This window comes from Gymnoscopelus braueri, assembly GCF_963280865.1.
Source record: "Gymnoscopelus braueri genome assembly, chromosome: 16".
Lineage (NCBI taxonomy): Eukaryota > Metazoa > Chordata > Actinopteri > Myctophiformes > Myctophidae > Gymnoscopelus > Gymnoscopelus braueri.
The window spans coordinates 27,385,138-27,411,202 of NC_137616.1; the positions used below are offsets into that span (position 1 = coordinate 27,385,138).

General features: G+C 42.0%; 1 protein-coding gene and 1 pseudogene across 3 annotated transcripts in view; both read right to left on the reverse strand.

Moving 5' to 3' along the window:
- LOC308102913 (distal membrane-arm assembly complex protein 2-like) lies at window positions 1-1,621 on the reverse strand (annotated as a pseudogene). Its single transcript has 2 exons — window positions 1,618-1,621; window positions 1-705 (listed from the first exon to the last, which is right to left on the reverse strand). The product of its transcript is annotated as a distal membrane-arm assembly complex protein 2-like (transcript).
- A 784-nt stretch (window positions 1,622-2,405) lies between these two features.
- epm2a (EPM2A glucan phosphatase, laforin) overlaps window positions 2,406-26,065 on the reverse strand; it is an 88,094-nt gene continuing 64,434 nt past the window's right edge. Inside the window, exons 1-4 of one of the 2 annotated variants that reach the window (XM_080453045.1) lie at window positions 14,068-14,340; window positions 12,523-12,697; window positions 3,970-4,214; window positions 2,406-3,394 (exon numbers count right to left, since the gene is read on the reverse strand). In XM_080453045.1, the coding sequence (XP_080309171.1) occupies window positions 3,111-3,394; window positions 3,970-4,214; window positions 12,523-12,697; window positions 14,068-14,320 (957 nt within the window). In that variant the 5' untranslated portion in view covers window positions 14,321-14,340 and the 3' untranslated portion in view covers window positions 2,406-3,110. Of the gene's footprint in view, window positions 3,395-3,969; window positions 4,215-12,522; window positions 12,698-14,067; window positions 14,341-26,065 lie in introns of those variants that run through there. The other variant, XM_080453046.1, reaches the window with a different exon arrangement.

Sequence of the window (26,065 nt, forward strand, 5' to 3'; positions counted from 1 at the left end):
CTACCTCTGCTCCTCCTCCCCCACCCTCTCTCCTCTCTCTGGCCTCAGGCTGCGGTCGTACCCCGTAGCGGTGATCAGGCAGTGGGGCAACCTCTCCTCCAACAAGATGATGACCAGGCCTGGACGGCCTGCTGAGCCCGGGGAGGGACGATAATGTCCAGACGCCGCAGCCGTTTAAAATGGCTCAGAGCTGACAGCCCGAGGACGGTGATGCGTGGACAATGAGAGATGTCCAGTTCCTCCAGGCTGCCCTGGAACTCATGCCACTTCTGGACACCCCCGCAGTGACAGAGTACGCAAAGACGGCTGTCCCGCCAGGTTGTCCATCCCCCTGTAGTTAATATGTCTATTTCCTCCATGATTGTTTCTGTGTGATTTAGAAAGTCCCAGTTGAGTCTGCCCCATCTGCCTGGACGAGTGGACGGAACCACTCCGACTGGCCGACATACCTGTATCCTCCCTTCATGCACAAGATGTAGTAGGCTGTCGCTATGATGGCCCCGTAATGTCTCTGAGTGTAACCATAGCAAGCATTCTTCTTCCTCAGTGAACTGTGCTTCCACTGAGAGGACCAGTTGAGGAGCATGTCAATGTCGTAGAACCGCTGAGAGAGGAACAGAAGCAGTTCCTCTGGAGTACAGTGGGGCTGAAGCCACTGGGCTGGAGCTCCACCATCGCCTGGCAACCAGGAGGACAGATTCCTGCCTGCAGCATCGCGTCAAGGGGAGTGCCATGATAGCTGGCACATGGCGGCATGCTGTGCTGGAGGCTGTTTGGCACACAAGCACATTATTGAGAGGTGTGAAAAAAAACAAATGCCATGGATTTATGATTAAAGAAATATATTTTTCCATACCATACTTACATAAAGTTAAAGAAACAGTCATACAATAGTAATACCACCACAGTAATACAACAGTAATACCACCAAAAACTCAATACCACACTTTGACAAACAACATTTAGATATGTATGCAAACCTTTAAAACGACGAACACTTCGTATTATTCTTGTAAGTCCTTTTAGGCATAAGTCCAGGTGGCGGGTATGTGCGTTGATCGCTGAAGCTCAGGTTATAATGCAAATGCAGCATCATGCCTAACAGCCTTTCCAATGCATCCTTGTTCTGGGGTATCTTCTTAGCAGCATATCCTATCTATATTAAAATTGGTTAATGGGCGGGCGGGAGGGCGGACCACGATACGACATAACCATAAACAAACCACGGCCAAATCATACACAAACAACATAACCATAACACAGGTAGGCAGACAAAACCAGACATCTCCATATAAGGGCACAAAAGGGACACAGACAGACGGGTACAACGGGTCTGACAAAGCCCCCGACACTATGACTCAGACATATTGGTCGAATCAGTGGTGTGACGTATGGTGACGAACCTCTAGTAAAACAAAAACAGCGCTTTATAAATATAAATAAATGTAGAAGGCCTAGTAGGCTATTAATAAACTGCTGCAGTATTTATACTCTATCTATCTACCTACCTGTACCTACCTACCTAGTATCTGTACAGATCCAAAATCACAAAAGGGACAAAAAGTGATATTCAATATTTGTGAAGTGTCATGATATTATCTTTCTAAAAACACCCACACATGCTCAATCCGCCCACCCGTCTCACCAGACACCCGAGTTGTGTCAGTAACCAATGCAGGCACTCATAAAGTGCTCTTTTCTAATAGGGCTCATGAGCAGAAATAAGAATAGTTAATTAGAAGTCTAAGAAACTTTATCTCTCTTTATTTTCCAACTGACATTAATATCCTCTTACGCTGGGCAAAGATCTAAAAATGTATTCTATGCATATTTCTTCAGTAATAAGTCCTACAAATCCCAAATTCTGAATTTGCCAATAAGCTGCATAATCTAATGCCTCATTGTGTATGCATCAAAAGTGTCCATCAGCAATGTTGTTTTTAATGCTTAGAGCAGTGGTTCCAAACGGTGTGCTGAGGCACACTGGTATGCCTTTGTCCAGGTGTACATTTGGATTTGTATTACAATATATAAACGTTTTTTTTTTTTTTTTTGTACTATATGTTGGCCTGGTGGAGACCTTTGTACTTTGTGTGCAGTCATTTCCCAATAGAGGCTGATTTTTTTACCCTTAAAAATACATATATTTTAACCACCTGACATCCGGCATGTAAAATTATTACATTTTAATTAATGTATTTTTTTTTCACAAATCTTCCAAAAATAGGGAAAGTAGCAGATTCATAAGCTCACAGCGGGTTGCAATGTGTGCATGTTGTGCCAGCTTGAAAACCACTGGCTTAGCGGATAGGCAGAAAAATCCTCTCCAGGATGAATAAAGATGAACCGCTATCACGCCCTGGTAGCTTGGCGGAGTTTAGTTCTTCTCTATCCCCGAGGCAGAATATCTGCTCTGACAGAAAGAGGGAGACACAGCAGTCTGCGTTTTGGTTTTAAGAATGTATTTGTTTGGAAGGAAATTACGTTTTGCCGCACAATGCTTAGGCACATTTCTCTGACATGGTGCAGAAGCATTGGTGACGGATGAATAATCTTTTTGAAGAAGACCTGGGTGCTAAAAAGAAGCAGGTGGAAAAATTGTATAGAATTCCTTTGTCTGCCAACCCGGCCTGCACCTTGAACTGTGAGAACAGTTACATTTACTCAGTCTGATCATCCCTCTCATTCATTAATGTTCACCCTTTGAATCAGCACAACATCAATGCAAGTTGCCTTTTCAAAATGTCAGCTATGTTCATTGATTTACACAAACAAGGCTGAAACAAAAGGTCCTTTTTAATGCCTGCAGACACGCTCTTAGATTTACGGCTATATTGTTCTCAACAGGCCCCTGTTGTACAATTAATGACCATAGACTACATGCTAAATGGCAGAGAGTATTTCCCATAGCTAAGAGCTAACACAGTAGGATTAATTGCCTACATAGTATATGCTTGCTGTCAGCTAGCAGAACTGTCTCTGGATATCTGGAAATCAACTCACTTATGAAAGCCACTGATCTAAATTGCGTTTGCAGATCGAAGTGCAAAGTAGTGTATTTGTTCTCCAGAAGCACTAGAACATGCATTACGTGACAATTCAGCATCAACTCAACATATCTCTGGAGAGAGAGATGATCGCAGCTGTCCAAATTTCTGGATGAAGTCAGTCTGGGCTTGAACCAAAGCCTCCTCGTCTATGTAAACCGCCGCCCTCCTCGCAGTGACAAAGTACTGCGCTTTCCTCAGGCTCCAGCCAAGGACATACATGAGCAGGCCACACACAGCTGCGGTTGACCTTCCAACCCCGGCATTGCAGTGAACGTAGACTGTGTGGCCATTCTCCAGGAGACCGTTTAGCAAAAACACAGCCTGAGGAAGCATTCTGATTCGACCTGCAGATGGAGACAAGGAACCATGAAACGTGAGGAGACCTTTAACCACTTTTCAACCTGCCATCCCTATTTTGTTACTATGTTTGTTATGTTATTATAGGCAAAAATGTTCAAAACTTTAACAAAACTTTCAAAATTCTTTATAACATACATTTTAAATGTCTATCATTTTCTAAAATAGTATGAATAGCAGATCTGGGTCCACTTTATGCTAACAGCCTGTGTGAAAAGTAAAAAAAAAAATCCTGAATTTGATCCAACTGGACAGCGACAACCACTTGACCTTAACAACTTGATCATAGAAAGCTTTGCAAGTGAATGACACAGTTAATATCCCACCTCAGGGCCCCTACTCGACCCAGTAATTGCCCCAATGTTTTCCCAATATCTGCTAGCCCATGCTTTCTTTCAAATAATTTTGTTAGTCAACTATTTAGAACCATGAATGTGGATCTTTGGGGACTTTTATCTGCAATTGTATTTACCAGAGCTTACCATTCTGGTAAGTGGCCTTGTCTAAGCAAACACATCTCTCTTGTCATTGACAGGACAAAGCATGCACTAATTTTCCTCACCCTCAGTGCTCATATCTGGCGTTGGCATCCACACATACACCAGGCCTGCGTCCCTGTACAAGCACATCATGGTGTCTGGTGTCATGGCCTCTCCAGCGTCGCGCTTGCAGCCCTCAGAGTTGTTTACCACGTCCCGCTCCGTCTGAAAGTTCATCACTGCAGTAACGCCAAGTTCCTGCTTCAATTTGAACGTGACATGTTCAACCTGCCGTGGACAGCTACCCAGCCACACGCGTGGCAACACCCTGGAGGGAGACAACAATGAATGATTAGTTTGTGTGTGTGTGGGGGGGGAGGGGGTCTAAATGGAGCTGTCACACAGACCACGGGCAAGGTGGCCTGTTTTCACGAATCAAATACTTGTGAATGGCGAGGACAATATTATCAGAAAAGCCAGCATCCATCTGTCTCCTTCCCTCCCTCATTGCTTGCCTGCAGTTATATTTTATTAGTCTCTCAAGCCAGCATATCTCTTCCACAATCTTCGAATGCTGCAGAGACGGTCTGCAAGTCCACCCGGTAAAAGTTGAGAAAAGGAAGCCGTCATGTTTCCAAGAGGACAGCTTCCCATTTCTTAACTTTGCAAAGTTCAGAAAGAGTTGAATCAAAAATATCTTTTTGAATTTCCATTTCTGCTAAGCAGCTAGGTGGCTAGGCTTTGACTCATTCATTTGTTTTACAGTCGGAAAACTGCACAGGTGAAATGGACGTGGGTAAAATACCGAATGTCCCGCCCATTTTAAAACTCATTTTCAGGGCTTCTGAAATTTAGACGGGTAAGAGGAAGCATTAGAAAATTGTGAGAGGCGAGAGTCAACGCGTCTGTCTCTTGAGAGACTATATCTTATTGACTTCAGCCCCCTCTCACTTTCTCTGTGGTCACTCTGGTCTGCTGCAGGCTGTATACACTTACAGCTTTAGCATGCATAACCCCCACAGCCAGAGGACATTACATAAAAGGAAACGATGTGAAAGAACTGCTACTGTCCCAGAGTGACACCATAGAGAGCTCTCTGAGCTTATTGACTGTTGGCTACGATCAGGAGACCTCTGAGTTGTTCCTAAAAAAACTGCTGCTGAGCCACTCGGTGAGACGCACTCGGAGCACTGTTACCCACAGCTCATCTTAAGATTACTCAAAACTCCTTAGACACCACTAATGAAGTTTCCCATTAGTCCCAGCATCTCATTTTTAATATGACAGCTCACACTCTTACTCTGCTAATTATTAAAGCCACTGCTGCTGTGTTAACTCGACCACCCTAAAGTCCTCCCACTGATATTTGTTCATGAATGCTGCTCAGGCTGAATCTTAATTATGTCTGGTTCTCTGCTATGGTTTTAATATTAATGGATGATGTCTTTGATGATATGGTTTCGTTGCGCTCCCGTAGAGATCACTTGCAAGCTTCTTGAATTCATTGGAGAGCATCCTCAAGAGCAGAGCCTTTTCACCAAGTACAACTGTATAATCAACTAGAAAAAGTGCTCCTCAGAGCACAGGTCTCCGCCAGGTCATGTAGGTTATTGTGGCCTCCTGGTGGCACTATAATAGGCCAATGTGAAAAGGGTGCCATTTCTTCGTAGGCCTTTCATTGAGGCATTTTTTCCCCAAAATGTGTTTTGCAAAAATCGACCTGCTGGTGGCGCTATAACAGGCCAATGTGAAAAGGGTGGCATTTCTTCCTCTGCCTAGTGGGAATGTGCGTGCAAGATTTCAGGGAAATCGCACGCTGCCTTCATGATTTGGGACACTTTGTTCAAAACGGACCAATCCTGCAAACTTTGGAAGCCAATATTAGCCAATCAGGATGGAATATGAAAAATTGGACAGATCCGACTTGATCACATGACTATAGAGATTTGCGTGATGGATGGATAAAATCTGTAGGAGTAACATCAAATAATTTGTTTTGCAAAGATCGGCCTCCTGGTGGCGCTATTACAGGCCGATGTGAACATTTTGGGGCTGCTCTAGCACCCAGGGGGTGTGTGTGCACAGTTTCGCTGCCATCGGGCCAACGGTGCCGAAGATTAGCTGTTCACAGACAGACGGACACACACACAAACGGACGGACAGATAGGGTGCAAAACATAGTCTCTGCCACGCCTTCGGCCTGGCGGGGACAATTATTGCAAAACATTGTCCTAAATCCTTTGACCTAAGTGTCAGAAATGTGATTGTAGTTTGTAGAATAGGTAGATTAAGGGAGAAGTTTCACACTCTCTAACCAATCCAAATAGAAAAGAATTGTAGGTAGTGCAAGATTGCCTCTTAACAGGGCAACCTTGGGAGAAACTTCCAACTATCCGTGTTCTGCTTAGGACTTACCAAAATTACCAGTGCAAAGTGCACTCCTCTCTGTCATGCATACTGTACTGTTGGAGGAAGTTGCTACAAAATATTGAAAAGTTCTCATCCATTTCAGGTTAAATTGAATTGGACAAAGTGAGTCTCTTCATCTTACACCATATAGTCCCAAATCCCTCAGGCATTTTTGCTTGTCCTAAGAAAAGCCTTAGATAATATCTTGGCATATTGTCTGATTTGATTAAAATAAACTGTCACTCCCTACTGGACAGACTGCAAGCTGTAATGTATAGCGGCGATAGTCTCCATTATATATATCTCTATGTGGGGCAAGGCAAACGTCATTAAATGAAGGCAAATGTCATTAAATGAATTGCTCTGAAATTTAACAATCTGCTGTAGGCTCCCCAAGTCCAAATGCCACCACACTACTTAAAACAATTTGATCAAATTTGTAATAAATTCTTATGGAAGAACAAACGTCCCATATTGAACCCTCAAAAACTGCAGTAGTCACGAGAGGCCTTGGTGTGTCTAGCTTATTATTTTATTTTACCATTACACTTTCACTCACAGGCATATGGCACAGTGGTCTTTGCCCCTGGAGAGAGTCATCTTTAAAACGCCATTTGCACCCTTCTTACACCCATGAACTACTGTATATCACAGTCAAATTAGCCCCACAGAATCACATGCTATTTTGTCCCAAATTCACTTACTGTATCGTCAATGGTCTGCCTGAATCCCAGGCTCTGTATAGATAAATCATGCTTCCTCTGGAAGTGTTGGTTTCATAAAGGTATCTCAGTCATCCTGGACCCCACCCTCTCCTTCCAGTCCCATGTCAACCAGATCACTAAAACTGCCTTCTTTCATCTTCGCAACATTGCCCGCCTTCGTCCCAGCCTATCACACACTGCTGCTCATTCATGCCTTCATTACTTCCAGACTCGACTACTGCAATAGCCTATTATACGGCGTCACCACCAAGGTTCTCAAGAAACAACAGTACGTACAAAATTCTGCCGCCCGCCTGCTCACCAGAACCCGATCCATGGACCACATCACTCCTGTCCTCCGTGACCTCCACTGGCTCCCAGTCAAGCACAGAGTTGACTTCAAAATACTACTCACTACCTATAAAGCCCTCAAAAACCAGGCCCCCCGCTACCTCTCTGAACTCTTCAAACGCCACGTCCCCTCCCGCTCCCTCAGGTCGGGTGATGCCAACCTCCTGGACACCCACAAGACAAACAAGCGAACGTGGGGTGACAGGGCCTTCTCGTGGCCGCCCCCTCACTGTGGAACTCACTCCCAGCTCACATCAGAGCTGCCCCCACCCTCACCACGTTTAAAACCACACTCAAAACCCACCTTTTCAGACTCACATTCCCTACTCAAAATCCCAACTTTGATATTATACACTATATAAAACACATTATTATGCATTATAAACTATGCATAGCACTACCACATACTATATTCCACAATCCATCAATTAAATGCTACGCTAATATCCTTGTGGCCTCAGATTCCAATTTATACTCCCTTAAATTGACATAAGAAACTCAAGTGTATAATTAACAGAAGCAGAATGGGAAAGAACTCTTAGGAAAGGGGATTTTTTTTCAAGGGAACTGCAAACAAGGCTAATCCATTTCAAATATATATATAGAGTATACCACCGGACTGTCCGGACACCATCCAGGCTGCATAAAGTGAATTTGTTTGACAGCTCAGTGTTGAAGGTGGCTTGGCAAAGATAGTACTTTAGTACTGTGGAATTCTGGTCTGCTATACAGTACATATCACTGTGGGGGGAAATGACTGGCCTAGAATCTACCCTTTCTCCCCAGTCTGTTTATTTTTTGGTGACCGCTCTGCATTCAATAACCTGACTCCACCACTCGCACACTGTTTTCATCTCCTAAAAATAGCGGTAAACTATCAGATAAAAAGTGAATAACTGAGGAGTGCATTTTTGTTAGAATAGATCGGTAGACAAGCAATGCTGTGTACTTTTAAGCATTTGCAGTACAGTATATTATACAGGCAGAAAACCAGCTTATCAAAAGGTGCAGTTAATCAGATTGACATCTGTTATCGGGGTTATTGCGCTGACAACGCACTGTATAGATCAGCGTCTCCTGGTTCTGGTACCCGGCATTAGCCGGGTTAGTGTGTGGGTGAATCAGGCTCTTTCCCTCTCTCTCCCATGCTCCCACCCATCTATTTGATGGCTGCTTGTTTTGCATGGAAATTACTCTGAATGTATAAGTTGGCAGCATCTTGTTGGAGAGTGAGTGAAAGATTGATTGATTGATTGATTGATATCTTGATTGACAAAATGTGATATGCGTTAGCATATCGTACAGTATATGTCAAATGGATAAAATACAATAAAGCTTGAGAGCTTATTTTCATGGTGGTCCTTTGGGGCTTTTTGTGCCGTTATTGATAGGAAGAGTAGACTGACAGGAAATGGGGAGAGAGATGGGGGGTGACACACAGCAATGGTCATCGGGATCGGGAATCGAACCCGCGACACACTGTCAAGCTGGATTACCAGCCTAGGTGCCCAGACAGTTACGCCAACCATCCGGGCCATGGTGGTCCTTTGAGTGCGAAATGTGTGTGGTGTGTGGTGTGGTGTGGTGTGGTGTGGTGTGGTGTGGTGTGGTGCGGTGTCTGAGTGCCACATGTTGGGGGGGGGGTGTTGTCAGCACAGATTGTGTAATTAGCTGCAACCTTTGTAAATTAGACATTAGTTCCGTTGTTACAATCTCAATCCCTTAACCATGCTGATTACAATCGCAAAAAATTATCTGAGCTTCAATTGGCCTTATAGCAAACCATTAAAAAATGGACTTCCATGGTTTCTATGCCTCACATCATACAGGTACATGCCGCAAAATACAATAGTGTGAGGACCGCAAAAATACTGTGCAACAAAATAACAATAATAAAGTGAAGTTACAAAGGAAAAGCCTCATGAAGACATACAATAATGTACCATTTAAATCAAAGCTACTAATGTATGACTTCTATCCTATTGTATATCATAAAACTGCTATATGGATGGATGGCCTCGAGATCTCCCCTCTGATTTTAAGCATTATGGGAAAAAGCACCTGTAAGTTAATTAAATTCTCTTTGAAATATACACACAAATCTGAGAGTGTATGATACTTGGGGCGACACTGTCATAAGATCAGGGAGTCTAATTTAAAAAGCTATTAATAGGAGAGATACAAGGGCATGGTGCCTCCAACTGAACACAGGTCGTTGACATAAAGCTTGTAAGGTCTTCAGACACCAATTAAAACCTGATAGCACCAGGTTACCATGCTCATTTTTATGCAAGACGAGTGCTCTCTGCCTTAAGGGTATTCCAACTAATTTCTTCTGTGTCTGGTACACCATAACACAGTGCTGTGGGCTTTAAGCAAGGAGGGCAACTGTGGGTTAATTGACTGTGTTGTGCTTGCATTCTCCGCTTCACCCAATTTGTGCTCTGCGCATTTGGCCATCATATATGGAGCCGAAGGCTCATATAGTAGAATAATTCTCTGTCGAGCTCTATGTCAATAGTAGAATGGAGCGTTCAGTCTGAAAGCAGTGATGTCATTTAGCCAAACCTCATTGAGTTGTTATGAACCTGAGCCAAACGTCTGTCTATTTCTCTGTGTGTGAGGAGAGGACATAAAACCCAATGCGGAGGAGGATGAATATGAGAGCTGTGTCATATGCACAGTGTCACACAGTGTACAATCAATCTCCTTGACTAGGTTTTCCATCCCTCTTAGACACATTTCTTTACAGTCTTTTAGCACTTTTAATATCTCATTCGTCTAATGAATTTGGCACAGGCTAACAAAATGAGCTATCTATGAGTGGTGACCCAGAGGACAAACCCCACTTTTCTTTTTAAAGATTGTTTTTGGGGCTTTTCTGCCTTTATTGATAGTCTAAGTGGAGATGGACAGAGACATGCAGCAAAGATCGTCGGGAGCGGGACTCGAACCCGCGATGCATTAAATTAGAGCCTAAGTGCCCTCGATAAAACCCAATTCTGACTCACTTTCCTTCTACCCATTGCAAAGATCCACAAACACAAAGGTTGAGATAGGTTATGCAGTACAACTGCTAATGGCTTAACTTTTGAAGGGACCTCAAAATGGATGTCTCTTTAATTATTGATTAATTGAGAAGTGCTTCAGAAAAGGTAATTTACATACACAACTAGAAGGGGGGCGCACATATCTTCGCCAGGCCAGGTGGTCTACCCAGGGCTGTGTAAGTCGTGGGTTGCAGCCGTCAGGGCCTGCAAAGCTGCGGAGGGGGATATTGTTTCTACGACATACGGTTAAACTATTCGCATTTGTGGTTCCCACTATGGTCCAGTTCTTCTTGTTACCGCCGTCTTTAGATATGAGGTTATGCCTTATTGGTAGCAATCACAGAAAGAGCTTCCATGAGAGAAATCCTGGACCATAACACTCTGTTTATGTGAACCTGGAGCTCATATTGTTTACTGGACACAAGTGGTGGGTCAGTCACAAACAAATCTTACTTTGGCTCACCACTAAAAGTGGTGAGCCTTAAGAGCTGTCAATGCCCTGCATTATGCACGTGATGTAGCTTATAATGTGTCTGCTTTTTGCCTTCACTCACTTGTCTCTCTTCACTGTCCTAAACTAAACAAGGCAGAAATTCCATAAAAATAATCAAGTCATAACTATGACATTGAAAGAGGGAAGAATGGTTTTCTCTAATCAACTACTGAAAGAGAAAGGTTATCAGTAATTAAATACGAAAAGATAAAAGTTATCAGGCCATTGAAAAACATAAGTTGCATAGAACATAAAACTCATGGAAGAGATGAGGAGAAAAATATGACAAAGCAGGCTCCTTCAGTGATATAAGGAGATGTACCACTTTGGCACAGAAAAACATTGTCCTCATGGGACCTCGTTAATTTTGAGCATTATTAAATTAGATAGATGTTTGATGTTTGATAGATGTTTAAATTAGATAGATGTTTACAAATACAAACAACACGTATATATAATGTACTCCCTTGGAGAGCGATGATGCATCGATCTCTGTCAGTTAAGTACACTACTGTATATGTTGTGCAAAAGTATTTTGTATTTGAATTTGGCAGCGGACTCCCATCTAAACATATATTTCCCATACAAGATTTGTGTTGTTAAAATGTTAAAAGAATATATATATATATATTTTAAATAGCCAATCTACAAGCTCACAACGCGTCGCATCGTGACAGATAGTATAGGGTTAAAGTGGTTCAAATAGATGTTGATGCTATTAACACATTTCGCAGGGGACCCCCTGGAATCCCCTCAAGGACCCCTGGGGGTCCCCGTTTCTCCTGTTTCAGGACACTCCAGAAGTGAGGAGAAAACAGAACGTATGAGAATACAGTATGTAAAGGAGAGGTGATGAAGAGAGCTGATTCAGCCTGGAAACCACAATATTACTGAGAGGAAATCATTAACAGAAAAACATTGATTTGATGCATGTGCTGTAGAGCAGTAGTTCTCAAAGTGGGGTCTGGGGACCTCACTGGGATTTTTGGGTGGGTTCCAGGGGGTCCCCAGCAAAATTAATAAACATATCATAAAAATCAGTTTAACCGCTTTAACCCTTGTTATTCTTATATCATATATCTATATCTACAATGCGATGCGTTATATGAGCTTGTAGATCTGCGAATTTAACAACAAAAAAGGTACAAATCTAGCAAAATTGTGAAAGATTTTAAATACTATTGAAAGAATTTACATCTTCTCTTACGGCACAAAATCTATTCAGATGGGGATCCGCGGGCAAATACATATTAATTTGGGGGTCCTTGACATGAGAAAGTTTGAGAACCACTGCTGTAGATCATGTCTGATTAGCAAAGTACTGAAGACGTAAAGACACTTGCTGCCTGGTAGTACTGCGCACACACACACACACACACACACACACACACACCTGGCATAACCTTGTTAGCATGGTTGTTCAAAAGGACAAAGTTGCTTCAGTCTGTTCTTTCTCATTCACCATCTCTTCCACTTCCTTATGCAATGTTTTATTTCAAACAAAACTAATAGGATGCTTCAGCTTGAACTCTGACGAATCCCCCATCAATAAGATGATCTGACATTGAACTTGTTTAGGGTAGTTAGTGCATAATTATATTCCTGACACCATCATGCCAAATTAGTTACCTGGAGAAATGCATCGCCTGCTGACCAGCCACACCAAAGTAAAAGTCAGTGGTGTGCTTCATCTCATCCGTGTGGCCCGTCTCCTCTATCCAGTGACCGATCGGGTGGCAGTACACTCCATCCACAACATTTCTCTGGTCATACATACAACATCTGTCATGATGTGGGCCGTTGCCTGGTGATAACAAAGACAATGACCTTTAGTGACCATTGCCAAATGTCGTATGAAGGAGATAACAGGACAACGTAACACAATAGACAATTTCACATTGTAAGACATTTCATTCGGATTCCTATATAACACAATGACTTGTTAGGATGGAATACCAGGGTTAAAAAAACGTTATCTTTTGTCAAAATAAAAGGAGAATTTGTAAGAGGATGTCTATCTATATTCTGGTATGGCACCTTAGAGCATGTGTGTCATGCATTCTTTATCCAAGCAAGTATCCATTGATTCCATTCATAAATTAATTATCACACGTCAAATAATTACAAATCTTGTTCTATTAATGTTTTTAATGTTGTTATACATATGTAGAGGCCTCGTATAAGCCCTTTGGGCTTCTTGCCTCCTCCTGGCACTTTTCTTTTTATATTTTGTATACTGTTTTTTGTATTCTTTTTACATTTTGTGCTAAATAAATCATATCAAATCAAATCTGAAGAAAGTAGCTATGCAATTTGGGGTGTGTCTTTACCGCCACCAAGAGGTTAGAATGGAGCATTACAATAACAACCCATGCTTTTCTAGTAGAACATCTTTTGTTTTTCGTTACGTGAGATGTTTGGTGGGAATATATAAAAGATATCCAAGTATTCTGTACAGTATACATGGCCCCTTTGCTGGAGGTATGCGGGCCTACAGGCGAAAAACATTACTGTCATGTAGCCTGGACCAAGACTATTGTAGATGTATAATATCGATTTTGACATTTGTATATCTACGATAGTCTTGGGCTGCACCCCCCCAGAGCGTCCTGGACTTTCACCAGTAAATCCTGTATTTCTCCGAACATGTACAAATGCAAAATATAAGGTGCTTACCCGGTTGCCCCAAATATTAACTCAGCATTCGGAATCTTTGTGCTCTGTATTAGTCTGTATTGTTCAATAAATGTGTTTTAGTCGCGTCTGTGCCTGAGCGCCATTTCCCCCCCCCCCCCCTCGTTTCCCTGTTTACATTGAGTGTAATACCGGCGTTCACCGGATGCGCTCATTGAGGAATACAGGGAACTTCCGACAGAATCCGACACAGACGGGATTAAAACACATATCTATTGAAATATACTGACTAATACAGTGGACACTGGTTCCGAATGTTGAGTTAACATCCGGGGCTAAAGGGCCAGCACTTTATATGATTTTTTTTGTACATGTACAGAGAAGTACGGGCTTTCCGCGCGGATGTCCAGTTACAATTGGGGGGTGAAGCCCAAGACTATCATAGACACGAAAGTAAAAGTCAGACTCGGTAAAATACATCTATGATAGTCTTGATCCAAGGCTAACTGTCATGCACGACAAGAAGACACCATATTCTACCTTCCCAGACGTAACTGCCATTCACTCTCTTGATGAACTTAAACCACAGATTCAGACTTTCTTTGCAGGGCTCTGCCAGCTGCACGTCGCCCGTCCAGAGACAGGGCTCGTGTTTAGACAAGACAACCTGTGTCGCTTTCATCTGGATCGATCTGTTTGGGTCCCACTGACCCATCTCAGGACGAGAACCCAGAACAAACACCTCGAGGTCCGAACAATCAGCAGTGAGAATGACTCCAAATCTGAATAACATTTTGTAACCACAATACGTTTATAGCCTGCTCCCACTGTGTTGTTTAATATATACTACACGGTCTGACCTACTGGGTTAATATAAGGGCATATGTGGTAACGTAATACAAGCTTCTGAAATGTCATGGGTCATGCTGGCGATGGCACCGTCTGTTTTTACCATAGAGTTTTTAACAGACTACAGTCGGTGTTGCCATGTCCGCTTATTATAAGCGATTTCGGGCTTCTTTTTCTGTAAAGTTAATATTGGTAGTTGCGGCCGGGTTTCGGTTTTTGGGGTTGTTTCTGCAGTATTTTTGCTTGTTTCCTAAATGTCGTTTAAACCAGTGGTTCTCAAACATTTTCATGTCAAGGACCCGCAAATGAATATGTATGTATTATTGTCCCCATAATAACCACCATCTGAACATGTTTTGTGCCAGGGACCCAGTGCAGTCCCGTACCAATCTTTTTCTCCAAGATTTTTTTTTAAAATAGCATATATAGAAGCTCACAACGAGACGCATTGTGAGCTTGTAGATCGGCTATTTTCTAATAGCTGATGAATTATAGATTTTAATTGCTCGCTTCTTTTGGGCTTGTTTTCGTAGACCTGGCTGCTTATTTCTCTCACACAATTTGGCAACACTGACTACAGTGGCTGAGGTAGGACTTTTCCATCAGAGCGCAGCGCGGCGAGTTTGACAGACAGCCATGCATTCAGATGGAGCTGCACAGACCTTCCCCAGCAGGTGGCGATAAGCATAAAATGATCACCGTCACGACTACTTTCATGTGACGTGCGCGGAACGTCGTTAACCCGGAAGTGTTCGCATTGTTTATGTTTGCGGCAGAGAATTTTATGGCTCCCCAAAAGCTGTACCATCTAGTGCCTCGACTTTGTTTAACTACTTCATAGAAAGACAAATGACAATGGCTGACATTGAGACACTGAGATTGTTCGTCAATGAACGACTAACTGCTGTCGCCGAGGATATATTATCGGTCTTCATCAGAACTATAGTGCAGTACCAGCAAGAAATAATAGCCCTGCAGCGGAGACAGTTGGATTGTTTGAACCCTCAAGTCAAATCTCGTGTATTATCAGGTTCGTAAGTTAATCTATCTGAACTGTGTATTATTGTGTTGATGTCACTGTTGGCAGTGGTGTAAAGTAACTAAGTACATTTACTCAAGTACTGTACATATAAGTACAATTTTGAGTTTTTTTTTACTTTACTGGAGTAGTTCCAATTTTCAGTACTCTTATTATTATTATTGCAACACATACATTACCCACTTCAACCCTATATACATTAGAACGTATTCATGGAATAATAAATGATCACAGCCTTTAAATAACTAGCTGTAAATAGGGACAGTAAGAGACTAAAGCCCCCTTTCCACTGCAGCTTAAGCACCACACCACACTACACCACACCACACCACACCGCATCAAAATATCTACCTTTTCCATTACACAAAAGTACCCCCTCTCAAATCCACAGGTATGAGTAGCAGACTCCGGTCATTGACACTCATTTGTAATGTAAACATAGATGGAGGTCATTGCTTTTTGTCTAACAATGTAATGTAAATGAGTGGCCAACTGTCCTGTATACAAATGCAAATCACCTGTGCATGTGTGGGTGAACCATTTGGTTCGGTATGAACCAAATGGATCCTTATAACTGTGATTATAATACAATATAAATTATAATGTATTACAACTATGCTAATTAAAATACACTATAATGCATTATAACTGATTATAATACAATATAAATTATTATAATTTATTACAACTATGATATTTAGAACACACTATAATAGATTACAACTGTGATCATAATACACTATAAAGTAGTATAATGTTTTACATATGATAATTATAACACACTATAATAGATTACAACTGTGATCATAATACACTATAAAGTAATATAATGTTTTACAACTATGATAATCATAATACACTATAATAGATTATAACTGTGATTATAATACACTATAAATTATTATAATGTTTTACAACTATGATAATTATAACACACTAGAATAGATTTTAACTGTGATTATAATAATATATAAAGTATTATAATGTTTTACAACTATATCCTGTTCTAAATAAAAAGTCGGTGAGTGATCAGTCATTATGAAGTGTTTGGCCCCGCTTGGCCTAGCTCAGACCTACCCAGGACTGGGTACTTTTTAGGCACCAGTTTAGTACCACTTACACACCACTCTACCCACTTCATTGTAGTGGAAACCGAGGCACAAGTGGACGGTGTGGTGTGGGGTAGGGTGAGGCCATGTATATGGAAAGCCGCCTTAAGAGTTTTAAAAGTTATGTAAAGTGATATGAATGAAGGACTCAAAGTGCTGTCCCATTCCTTTTATACAATTTTCAGCCCTTTGCAGCCTCTCACCCTAAAGCGCTTACCAGGTGATATCTGGTGAGGGTTTATGGCGAACTGGGCAAAATGCACAACATCTCTTTGTTCATGAGGAAGGGAAGCTGACCAGGACATTTTTGCCCATTTTCTAGCTAAAGGAAACAACAGAAAGGCATGTTCGTCTACTGGCAATGGGAAAGGAGTCAGTTGCCAATTTTTAGCAGGATTTCTTGCATTTAAAATCCCCACATACGTGCAAATGTCGGTGAGGAATGATACAGTATATTGGAAGGATGTAAAGCATGCTACTAGTGAAAAAATCCAGGCCAGCCAAGTGAAGTCAGACTCATTGTGCAAACCTCTGACACTGTCCAGCAGCTTAGCCGAGCAGACTGGTGGAAAAGAGGCCACTTTCTGTCTGTGGAAGTGGAACCTATTTCACCCATGCAATAACCCCACCCGGGCCAATGCAGGGTACTGTAACCTGAACACGCTGGTCAATGTGCCGCTTCGTGATGCACTGTCAACGCAATAAAATTATTTTATTTTATGTAATTTGATTGTAAGTAACTGAATTTAATCAAATAAACATTAAAGAGTGTGTGTGTGTGTGTGTGTGTGTGTGTGTGTGTGTGTGTGTGTGTGTGTGTGTGTGTGTGTGTGTGTGTGTGTGTGTGTGTGTGTGTGTGTGTGTGTGTGTGTGTGTAGCTTCATTCAGCAGAGGTATTTCTCTGAGTTTGTTTATGCTGTTTACTCTCCTAGTTAATTTGATTAGTTCGGGCTAGTCTCAAGTATGACAGGCAAAGCTACATATCAGGACAGTTTAGCATTAATCGGACATTATCTAAACAAGTCGTATGGGTACATAGTTTTTATCCCCTATTTTGCCCATTGACGGCTGTGCATGCGTTACACCAGTAATGTTGACCTATTGATTTTTATTGTGTTCTAGAGAACTTCCATAAGGGACCTTTTTTATTTTTTACTTGTACCAACAGTGTAATTTTGAGATAAGGATTATTGACAATATTTGCACTTAAATCATGGCCAGGTAGCTACACTTTATACAACTCAGTACCACATTTCAACATAGATTTAAAAAGAAAAGTATAAACTTGCAGCTGTGATGGGAGCCACTTGTATACTAAAAGCAGGGTTTCTCATTCCCACCCAATTTGATATGCATTATTAGGCCCCAGAACTCCATTCAGGGCTCAAATGTAACTTTTTTAAATGTTTACTTGGTAGCACTGTGCTCCCAATTAAAACAGGAGCACCAGCAAAAAGTTTGGAGCACCCACCAAAATTTAAGGAGCACTGATATCGATATGTAATCGATTTTTTATTTATTAAAAACAACGATATAACAGTATGGTTTGCAAGTAATAAAATGGTGAAAGCAGCCTTGCATGCATGGTAGGTCACCACTGGGGCTTTATGCAATATAATGTAGTGTTCTGGCATGTCTGTCCTGGCTTGTCGAACTAGCTTGCTATCTTGTCTATCTTGTATAAAATCATATGGCATATGATTATATTTTCTGTTTCAAAAGACAGTACTTGTTACACAATATAACTGAATTGGCAGAAAATGCATTAACATGTCTTACATTTATGTTCAAGCCGCGCTGTTTCTGCTGGAGGTAAAATCCCCATTCTAGACTGCAACTAACTATACAACCTCACACAACCTCCACCAGTACTACAAGACAATGAGAGGGGGACTCTATGAATAAATACATATAACTATGAAGCATCTAATGGATCACTGTTTTTTTTCCCATTCTCTATTCTGCCTAGATGCCCTCCCTCTCTGTGAAGAGGCGGTTTCACCTGAACAGCCAGAGAGGAGCCCCAGTCTGATATGGGAGGAACCAGAGCCTGCACAGATTAAGGAGGAACGGGAGGAGATAATTAATAGGCCAGCGAAGGCTGTGTCAACATTGACATTATTAGCAGTGAAAAGTGAAGATGATGAAAACAGAGAGACAGAGCCTCTAGCCAGCACCTCAACGGAACACATGAACACACAAGCAGATGTAGAGGACTGTGGAGCGTCACAACCAACTAGTGATGTCCAGCTCCTCTCTTCAAACGATTCTGAATCTGACACCGAAGACAGTGATGTGTGGGTGGAGACCCGAGAAGCTTCGTCAGTTTTAAACACTCTGAAATTGCACGAGACACAAAATGTAGAAGGACAAAGGTTGTCTTTGAGCAACCAACTCTCCCAGGAACTGAATCCATCAGAACCAACTTCATTTACAAGAAGGCTCACAGGGGATAAACCTTTTAGTTGCACAGTTTGTGGCAAAAGCTTTGGTGGAAAAAATGACTTAAAAAAGCATGTGAGGACTCATACCGGGGAAAAGCCCTTCATTTGTACAGTTTGTGGAAAAACATTTAACCAAAATGGAAATCTGAAGAGACACTTGGTAATACATACAGGGGAGAGGCCCTTTAGTTGTACAGATTGTGGTAAAAGCTTTGGTAGAAAAAATGACTTGAAGATGCACATGAGGGCTCATACAGGGGAAAGTTGGTTGTACGGTTTGTGGCAAAAGACTTAACCATAATGGAAGTCAATTCACATAGGTGAGACACCCTTGTAGAACAAAGGTTTTGGTCAATTCTCCTAAAGAAAGGCAGTCTTTCAAATGATCAAGTACTTTCAAAGTTTCTTAAATCTGCATTCTTCCTTGCAACAATTTATTTTCAGTAGAGTAATGGATGAGAACTTGTCTAGATTAGAAGTATAGCACTCTGTCTGGAGGTACTACAGCTGCTTACATTTTAATAGAAATGCATGATATTCAAAAGATGAGAAGTCACCAAATGAGAGGGTCTTATAACTGAGAGAGAAAGTTAATATGTTGGTGGTGCCTCGTCTTTCTGGCCATTTCTAATTGTGACTAATTATAGTTGGTTGGGGGAGGCTTCAGTTAAATCAGTCTGACGGTCTCTGCCAAGACAGTCTAAAATGCATTATAGTATAGTTGAATTTACTGTGTGGGTTGGTGTTATGCCCTAAGGATGTCTAATGCAGCATTTATTTTATACCCATTGTCCTAACACTAATCTTAACACGAATGAAATGCTCAGACACCAGTAAAGAGTTGTGCAATTTAAGCAAGCAGTGGTGTGAACATAGTTATGTAAGTGCAAAATGTATGGGATAGTAATACTGGTGCCTCATGAAAGTGTGAAATTACTTTGTTGTGCATGTCTCATGTACTGTAAGCACAGATGTCAGGTATAATGTACAGTGAGGCTGGTAATTATTGGAAAATAAACTGGGTTCCACAGGACTCACTCGAAGTATAAGTTCTGCTTTGCCCCTCAATGTCATCCAATAATAATGACTAACTCACTTCAGTACTCTTATTATATGGCTATTTAAGCAAAGAAAATATTGTTTCCGCTTTCATAGCAAAGTAATCCTGGGCAGAACAAATTACTGAGAAGAGTTGTTTGCTATTCAGAAGTATTCAACAAAGCCATGCACTTTGCACTATTATCCTTCAAAGTTATGGCTACTGCTCAGTCCAATCATTCCCGATCATGATGGATGTTGTATCAGACTGGTCACTGGATATATAGAGGAGAGAGGTAATTATGGGTAGGAGCATAGAACCTTTCCCTGCCAAAGGCAGCAGAACGTGCATTTTTCCATAAGATAAATGAGGGTGGTTTGCACTCACTCAGGTAACATCCTTAACTTTCACCTGTGCTAATCATGATGACTTGGTAAAGAAGATAAGCTTTGTTGGAATTGTGTTACAAAAAAACGTTATTTGATCATTTATAGTTTTTCTTGAACACATGAACACATTTCTTCTTTTGTGATAGTGGGGATGAATAAGATTATTATTTTCATTATTATCTGTTGTATTATGTTAACTTAACACTTTGTGGAACATGTCCCACCTGCTGTTTTACCTGTACGAGTGAGTGTCAAATAAACCGCTCTTGATTATTGATTCTCTTGTGGCATCAACAACAGGCCAATCGTGTATTGCTCTAGTCGAGGTAAATGTTGCTTTGTTGCCATGTCATTGATTTGGGACTAGAAACAGCTGATGACCAAAACTATTTATATTCAAAAGGAAGGACAGTAATACACCAAGTACAATAAATTAATGTTGAAAACTAGTTTTCTTTTTTTTACCGGAAGCATTTGAATCCTAATTTAGACCAAGACTATAATTGTGTTGGTCTGAAATCCCACTGAAGGTTCAAAACATACCCAATTTCTCTGCCAACATTTCAGAAGTAGAAACTGAATTATTTCTGAATTAAAAAACACAAATACTTAAGCACCTTACTACTGCTACCGATTGTGAGGAAATTCAACGGAGCAAGGCCTACTTTGGAGAAATTAAGAGTCAAGACCAAGTAAAATTGTAGGTAAGACTGAGGCCATCAAAATATGGTCTTGAGATGGCACTCGAGTGCTACAGCACTAGCTACCACAACCTTCATACTGTGTATTATTACTGCACTCTCTTTCTCTCTGTCATTTGGGTTAGGTGATTTCTCTCCGGTACGGGGCAGAGGGGCTATCCTTTTACCACCCCGCCCTGGGGACACTGGGCACACCTCCAGCAACCACGTCTCGTATCGTCACCCACAGACAGCAGGTCATGCTTCCCATTGGGAGCCCGATACATCTATCTAAATCTATCTAAATATAGGGATATTTGCAACACAAATCCATGCCAAGTTAAATACTAAACTGTAGGCTACTATAGTAGCAAGTTATGTCTACATCTTTAATTAAGGCTCTCGTGCTTCAACTCCTGTGTAGTACAGACTTTTTTCTTCTCTCAAAACAGAAAATAAATCAAACAATAACATTTTAAATTACACAGTGACGATGGTGCATCTATGAAAGGTTAGGCAGGTGTTAGATCAAGTGTTAATATGGCGGAGGACTCGGCGGAGGGACTGTCCATCCCGCGCTGTGCACATGGCCGGAAGGGGTACGGGGTCCATCTTGCGGTCTACCGTGTTGAAGCGGCACTTCCTAAGATGGTCTGACATGCTGGGGAGGTCTGAGAAACCCCATGAAGACACCAGGCTGAAGCCAGTACTGAATTTCCACACCTAAAACGGTAAAAAAGGGAGGAAAAAAGAAAGGAGAAAAAAAAGGTAAATTGTAAAGATGAACAAAGAGACTGTTGCATTGTAAACATTTGAGGATTATGGTTTTGCTTTACATATTGCAATGTTATCTGTAAGTACAGAAATAATGCATTATCATTATTGCAATCATGCTTGACGCAAAACAATGTCCCTATTTTTGGCAGACATTTCCACTGATAAAGTTTAAGGGCCTCCTTGCATATCCAAATGAAAACACTCAAGATGGACACAGACAATAAGCATATAGTTGCTGATGTATAGTCTGTCTGATCAAACAATTATGTGACAAAGTAATCATTTCCAAATGATACAGTATAGTATTACATAGTCTGTCTGATCAAACAATTATGTGACAAAGTAATCATTTCCAAATGATACAGTATAGTATTACATTGAACTCGACTTTTACTCATTTTCAATGTATTACATACTGATATATCCACCTGTTTCCGCGGGAATTTACTGGAGCAAAAATCTTGTGTGGGAAACATCCTGCGGGGGGACCGGAAGTAGGAAATAGCGGCTCATTGTGTTTACATTTGCCAGCAGAACGTAGCTCGTTCGCAGCTGGCGAACGGGCCTTTTGCATGTAGTTGAAGCGCAAGGGGGCGGGGGGGCGGTGCATGGGGAGAGAGTCAGCGCACTGAAGTCAAGGCACACTACAGACTACTGTGTTGTTGACAGACAACGGATGCACGCTTATTATGAGAAACAACACAAATAAAACATGGCAAAACAGTTGCGTGCATTAGTGCAAGATGAGGGTAAAGGAAACATTCAGTGACTTTCTTGTTGAACACTTCATGTGCTGCTGTAAGGTGTCCCATGTCACTGAATGGTTTTAGCAGCCAATTCTGCAAGGGATAGGCTGCATCTCCTAGGATGTAGTAGCCAATGTTCACCCCACTAACGTTCTTTGATGAAGGTGGAAAGAGGTTGCCACCGCTACCCAGCTCCCACAGTGAGGACGTTTTTAAAACCCTAGCATCGTGACAGCTCCCTGGCATTCCAGCAAATACGTTCCAGAACAGACCCCTTGTATCAACAACACCTTGAAGGATGATGGAATGCCAGCCTTTACGGTTGAAGTAGTCACAGTGGAATTCCGGTGGTGCCAATATGGGGATGTGTGAGCCATCAATAACACCAACACACTGTGGCAGCCCCCATCTATTCTCAGTGAAGGCAGCCATTTCTGCAAACTTGGCCTGGTCTGGGAAACAAATTTGATCTGGTACCAACGAGGTCATTGCAGCATCACAGAACTCTTGCACACAACGGCACACAGTTGCTTCGCTTACTCCAAAACAATGTCCAATAGTTCTGTACAAGTCGTTTGACGCAAGCCTATACAGTGCAATAGCCACTCTCTTTCTTAGATCTACACACTTGCGAAAGGTTGTGTCCCGTCGTTTTTCCATCGCTGGACGCATTCTGTTGCACAGATAGTCGAAAGTCTCCTCAGACATTCTGAAGTTCGCCACCCAACCTTTGGTAGTGTATTTAGGAACAGCGTCGTTCCACCATGCCCCAGCTAGTTGCTCTGCCCAATATTCCGGGCTACGCCGTGGCAAAAGAGCCAACAGGTCCGCGTCGTCAAGCGTCTGAAATACACAGGACAAACATTTAAAATATGAACATTAATACATACTAGCCGTAGTAGCTAAGCCTCATTAGGAACTGGTGTAATGATCGTCACATGCTAACGTTAGCTACTGGTTTGCTCACCTTTTCTCTTTTGCGTCTGCCCTCTTCTGCCTCTTCCTCAACACGGTAATTGTCAGCTATTGCTCTCCAAATAGTCTGCTCGTTTTCTTCATTCTGCATCCGCCTAAGGTTTTGTTGTTGTTTGAAATAGAACCAAAAAAGGAGAATCGCAAACAGCATTCCTTCGAGTTCATCCATGCTTGTAGTTGAGTGTTGTTGTGGTCGGCTGGTCGCTGCTCCTATGACGCTTGGATGTGACCTCACGACTCACGACAATTTCGTGGGCGTGGCTAAAGCACGAGAAACCGAAGGGGAGGGGGTACTGCGAGGGGGACTTTTGTGCAAATGGAAACACAAGATATTTTGAAGCGGTGCGGTACTGGTCTGGTCTATGCGGGACAGTGTCGTGCTTAAGCTGTAATGGAAAAACGGCTTAAATGTCCAGTAATTCGCACACGAAAAGGAAACATTAATGTCCAGTTTGCTAATCCACAACTACTGTGCCAGATAATCACCAAGAGAGTTAAAAAAGAAAAAACGTTTCAGTCATTCAGTCCGACTTCACTGTAGCCTATAGTAGCCTTTTCATAAATTATATTTGTATTAGGCTGTCCTAAGAGTTTATAATATTTAGAGAAATGTAAGGTTTCAAATACAAAAGTATTGGTAGTAGTTGCTGGACATTTAGACTGAATGTTTCATTTATCCTCATCTTGCGCTAATGCACGCAACTGTTTTGCCAGGTTTTATTTGTGTTGTTTCTCATAAGCGTGCATCCGTTGTCCGTCAACAACACAGTAGTCTGTGCCTTGACTTCAGTGCGCTGACTCTCTCCCCCCCCCGCCCCCCGCCCCCTTGCGCTTCAACTACATGCAAAAGGCCCGTTCGCAGTACAGCTACGTTCTGCTGGCAAATGTAAACACACTGAGCCGCTATTTCCTACTTCCGGTCCCCCCGCAGGATGTTTCCCACACAGGATTTTTGCTCCAGTAAATTCCCGCGGAAACAGGTGGATATTATGTCTCAGTCTTTTTTGTGTGGGAGATGGCTGATTTTACTAGTCACACCTGGCCCAAACTCATTGGACTCTGAGCTGGGTGTGACTACACACCTGTTGCATATAGGATAAATCAGTCATCCTCACACACTCTGTGCCTCTTATCTGTCATGACATAATCTCTCAAGAACAGATTCTGCACTGCGTTGGAATCTGTCGGGGAGGTTCGTCATAACAAGTGCGCATGGGCGTGCCTTCAGATCAGGAAGCGGGCCGCGCTTTACCCAATCAAATGTAGTGGGCGGGATTCACGTGTCCGTCGATCTTTCCCCCTCGAAACAAACCGAAACTAATTTAACAATAACGTCCGCGGAGCAGACAAAACCACGGAAAGATATTCACATTTTAACTTACTCTTTCATCATAGAAACAAGTGGGCTTATAACCAAAACGATCGATGTTCTCTGGGAGAAGTGGTGTTAGTGTTCCGTGTAGAAATATTGTTAGTGGGAATGAAAACATAGTCGCACCAACCGGAAGTGACGCGTTGAAGGCATACAAAACACCGGTTTCCTTTGCGCTCTGGCTCTACGTTTTCTTCCGCCCAGAGCCAACAGACATAGAACAAACAGCAGAGGGCGCTGTTTTTCATTTTCAGTTGGCGATGGGTTCCCAGATTGGTCATGACCGCAATCAGCTCTGTGCACAACTATAGTCCCAGGTATCCCGAACTCATTATTTAGGATTGTGTGTGTGTGTGTGTGTGTGTGTGTGTGTGTGTGTGTGTGTGTGTGTGTGTGTGTGTGTGTGTGTGTGTGTGTGTGTGTGTGTGTGTGTGTGTGTGTGCCACAATCCTGCCTGCCTGCCTGCCTGCCTGCCTGCCTGCTTGCCTGCCTGCCTGCCTGCCTGCCTGCCTGCCTGCCTGCCTGCCTGCGTGCGTGCGTGCGTGCGCGCACACACACATAGATTTTGTATCACACTGGTCACTGGATAGATAGAGGATAGAGATTATTATGGGTAGGAACATAAAATGTCTACCTTGTCCTGCCAGATAGATGAGGTTGGTTTTTGCACTCACTTGGGTAACATCCGTAACCTTCACCAGTGCTAATCTTGATGACTTGGAAAAGTAGATACGTTTTGTTGCAATCGTGTTACTTAGAATAAAACATAAAACATTTATAGATTTTCTTGTTGTAAGTCACACATTTCTTCTTTTGTGATATAATCAGGCGGGAAATTGACATGATAGTTCAGTTGGTGATACAAGCATGAAATTTGACACAGATAACCCTTATACCACCCTAATTAGTAGGGCAACCAGACTATAGTACTCTATACTCTTTCTTTCTTTCTTTATTTATAGATAAACAATACTTTGGCACGCTACTCCTCCCACAGTTTTTTTCTCCCCAATTTAGTGCCATATGTGAAAATGACCGGCCTCACCGGGAATCGTGTGCTATCATTTTGCTAAGAGATTGGTTAAATAGTTTAATTGATATTGATTTATTAGTGCATTA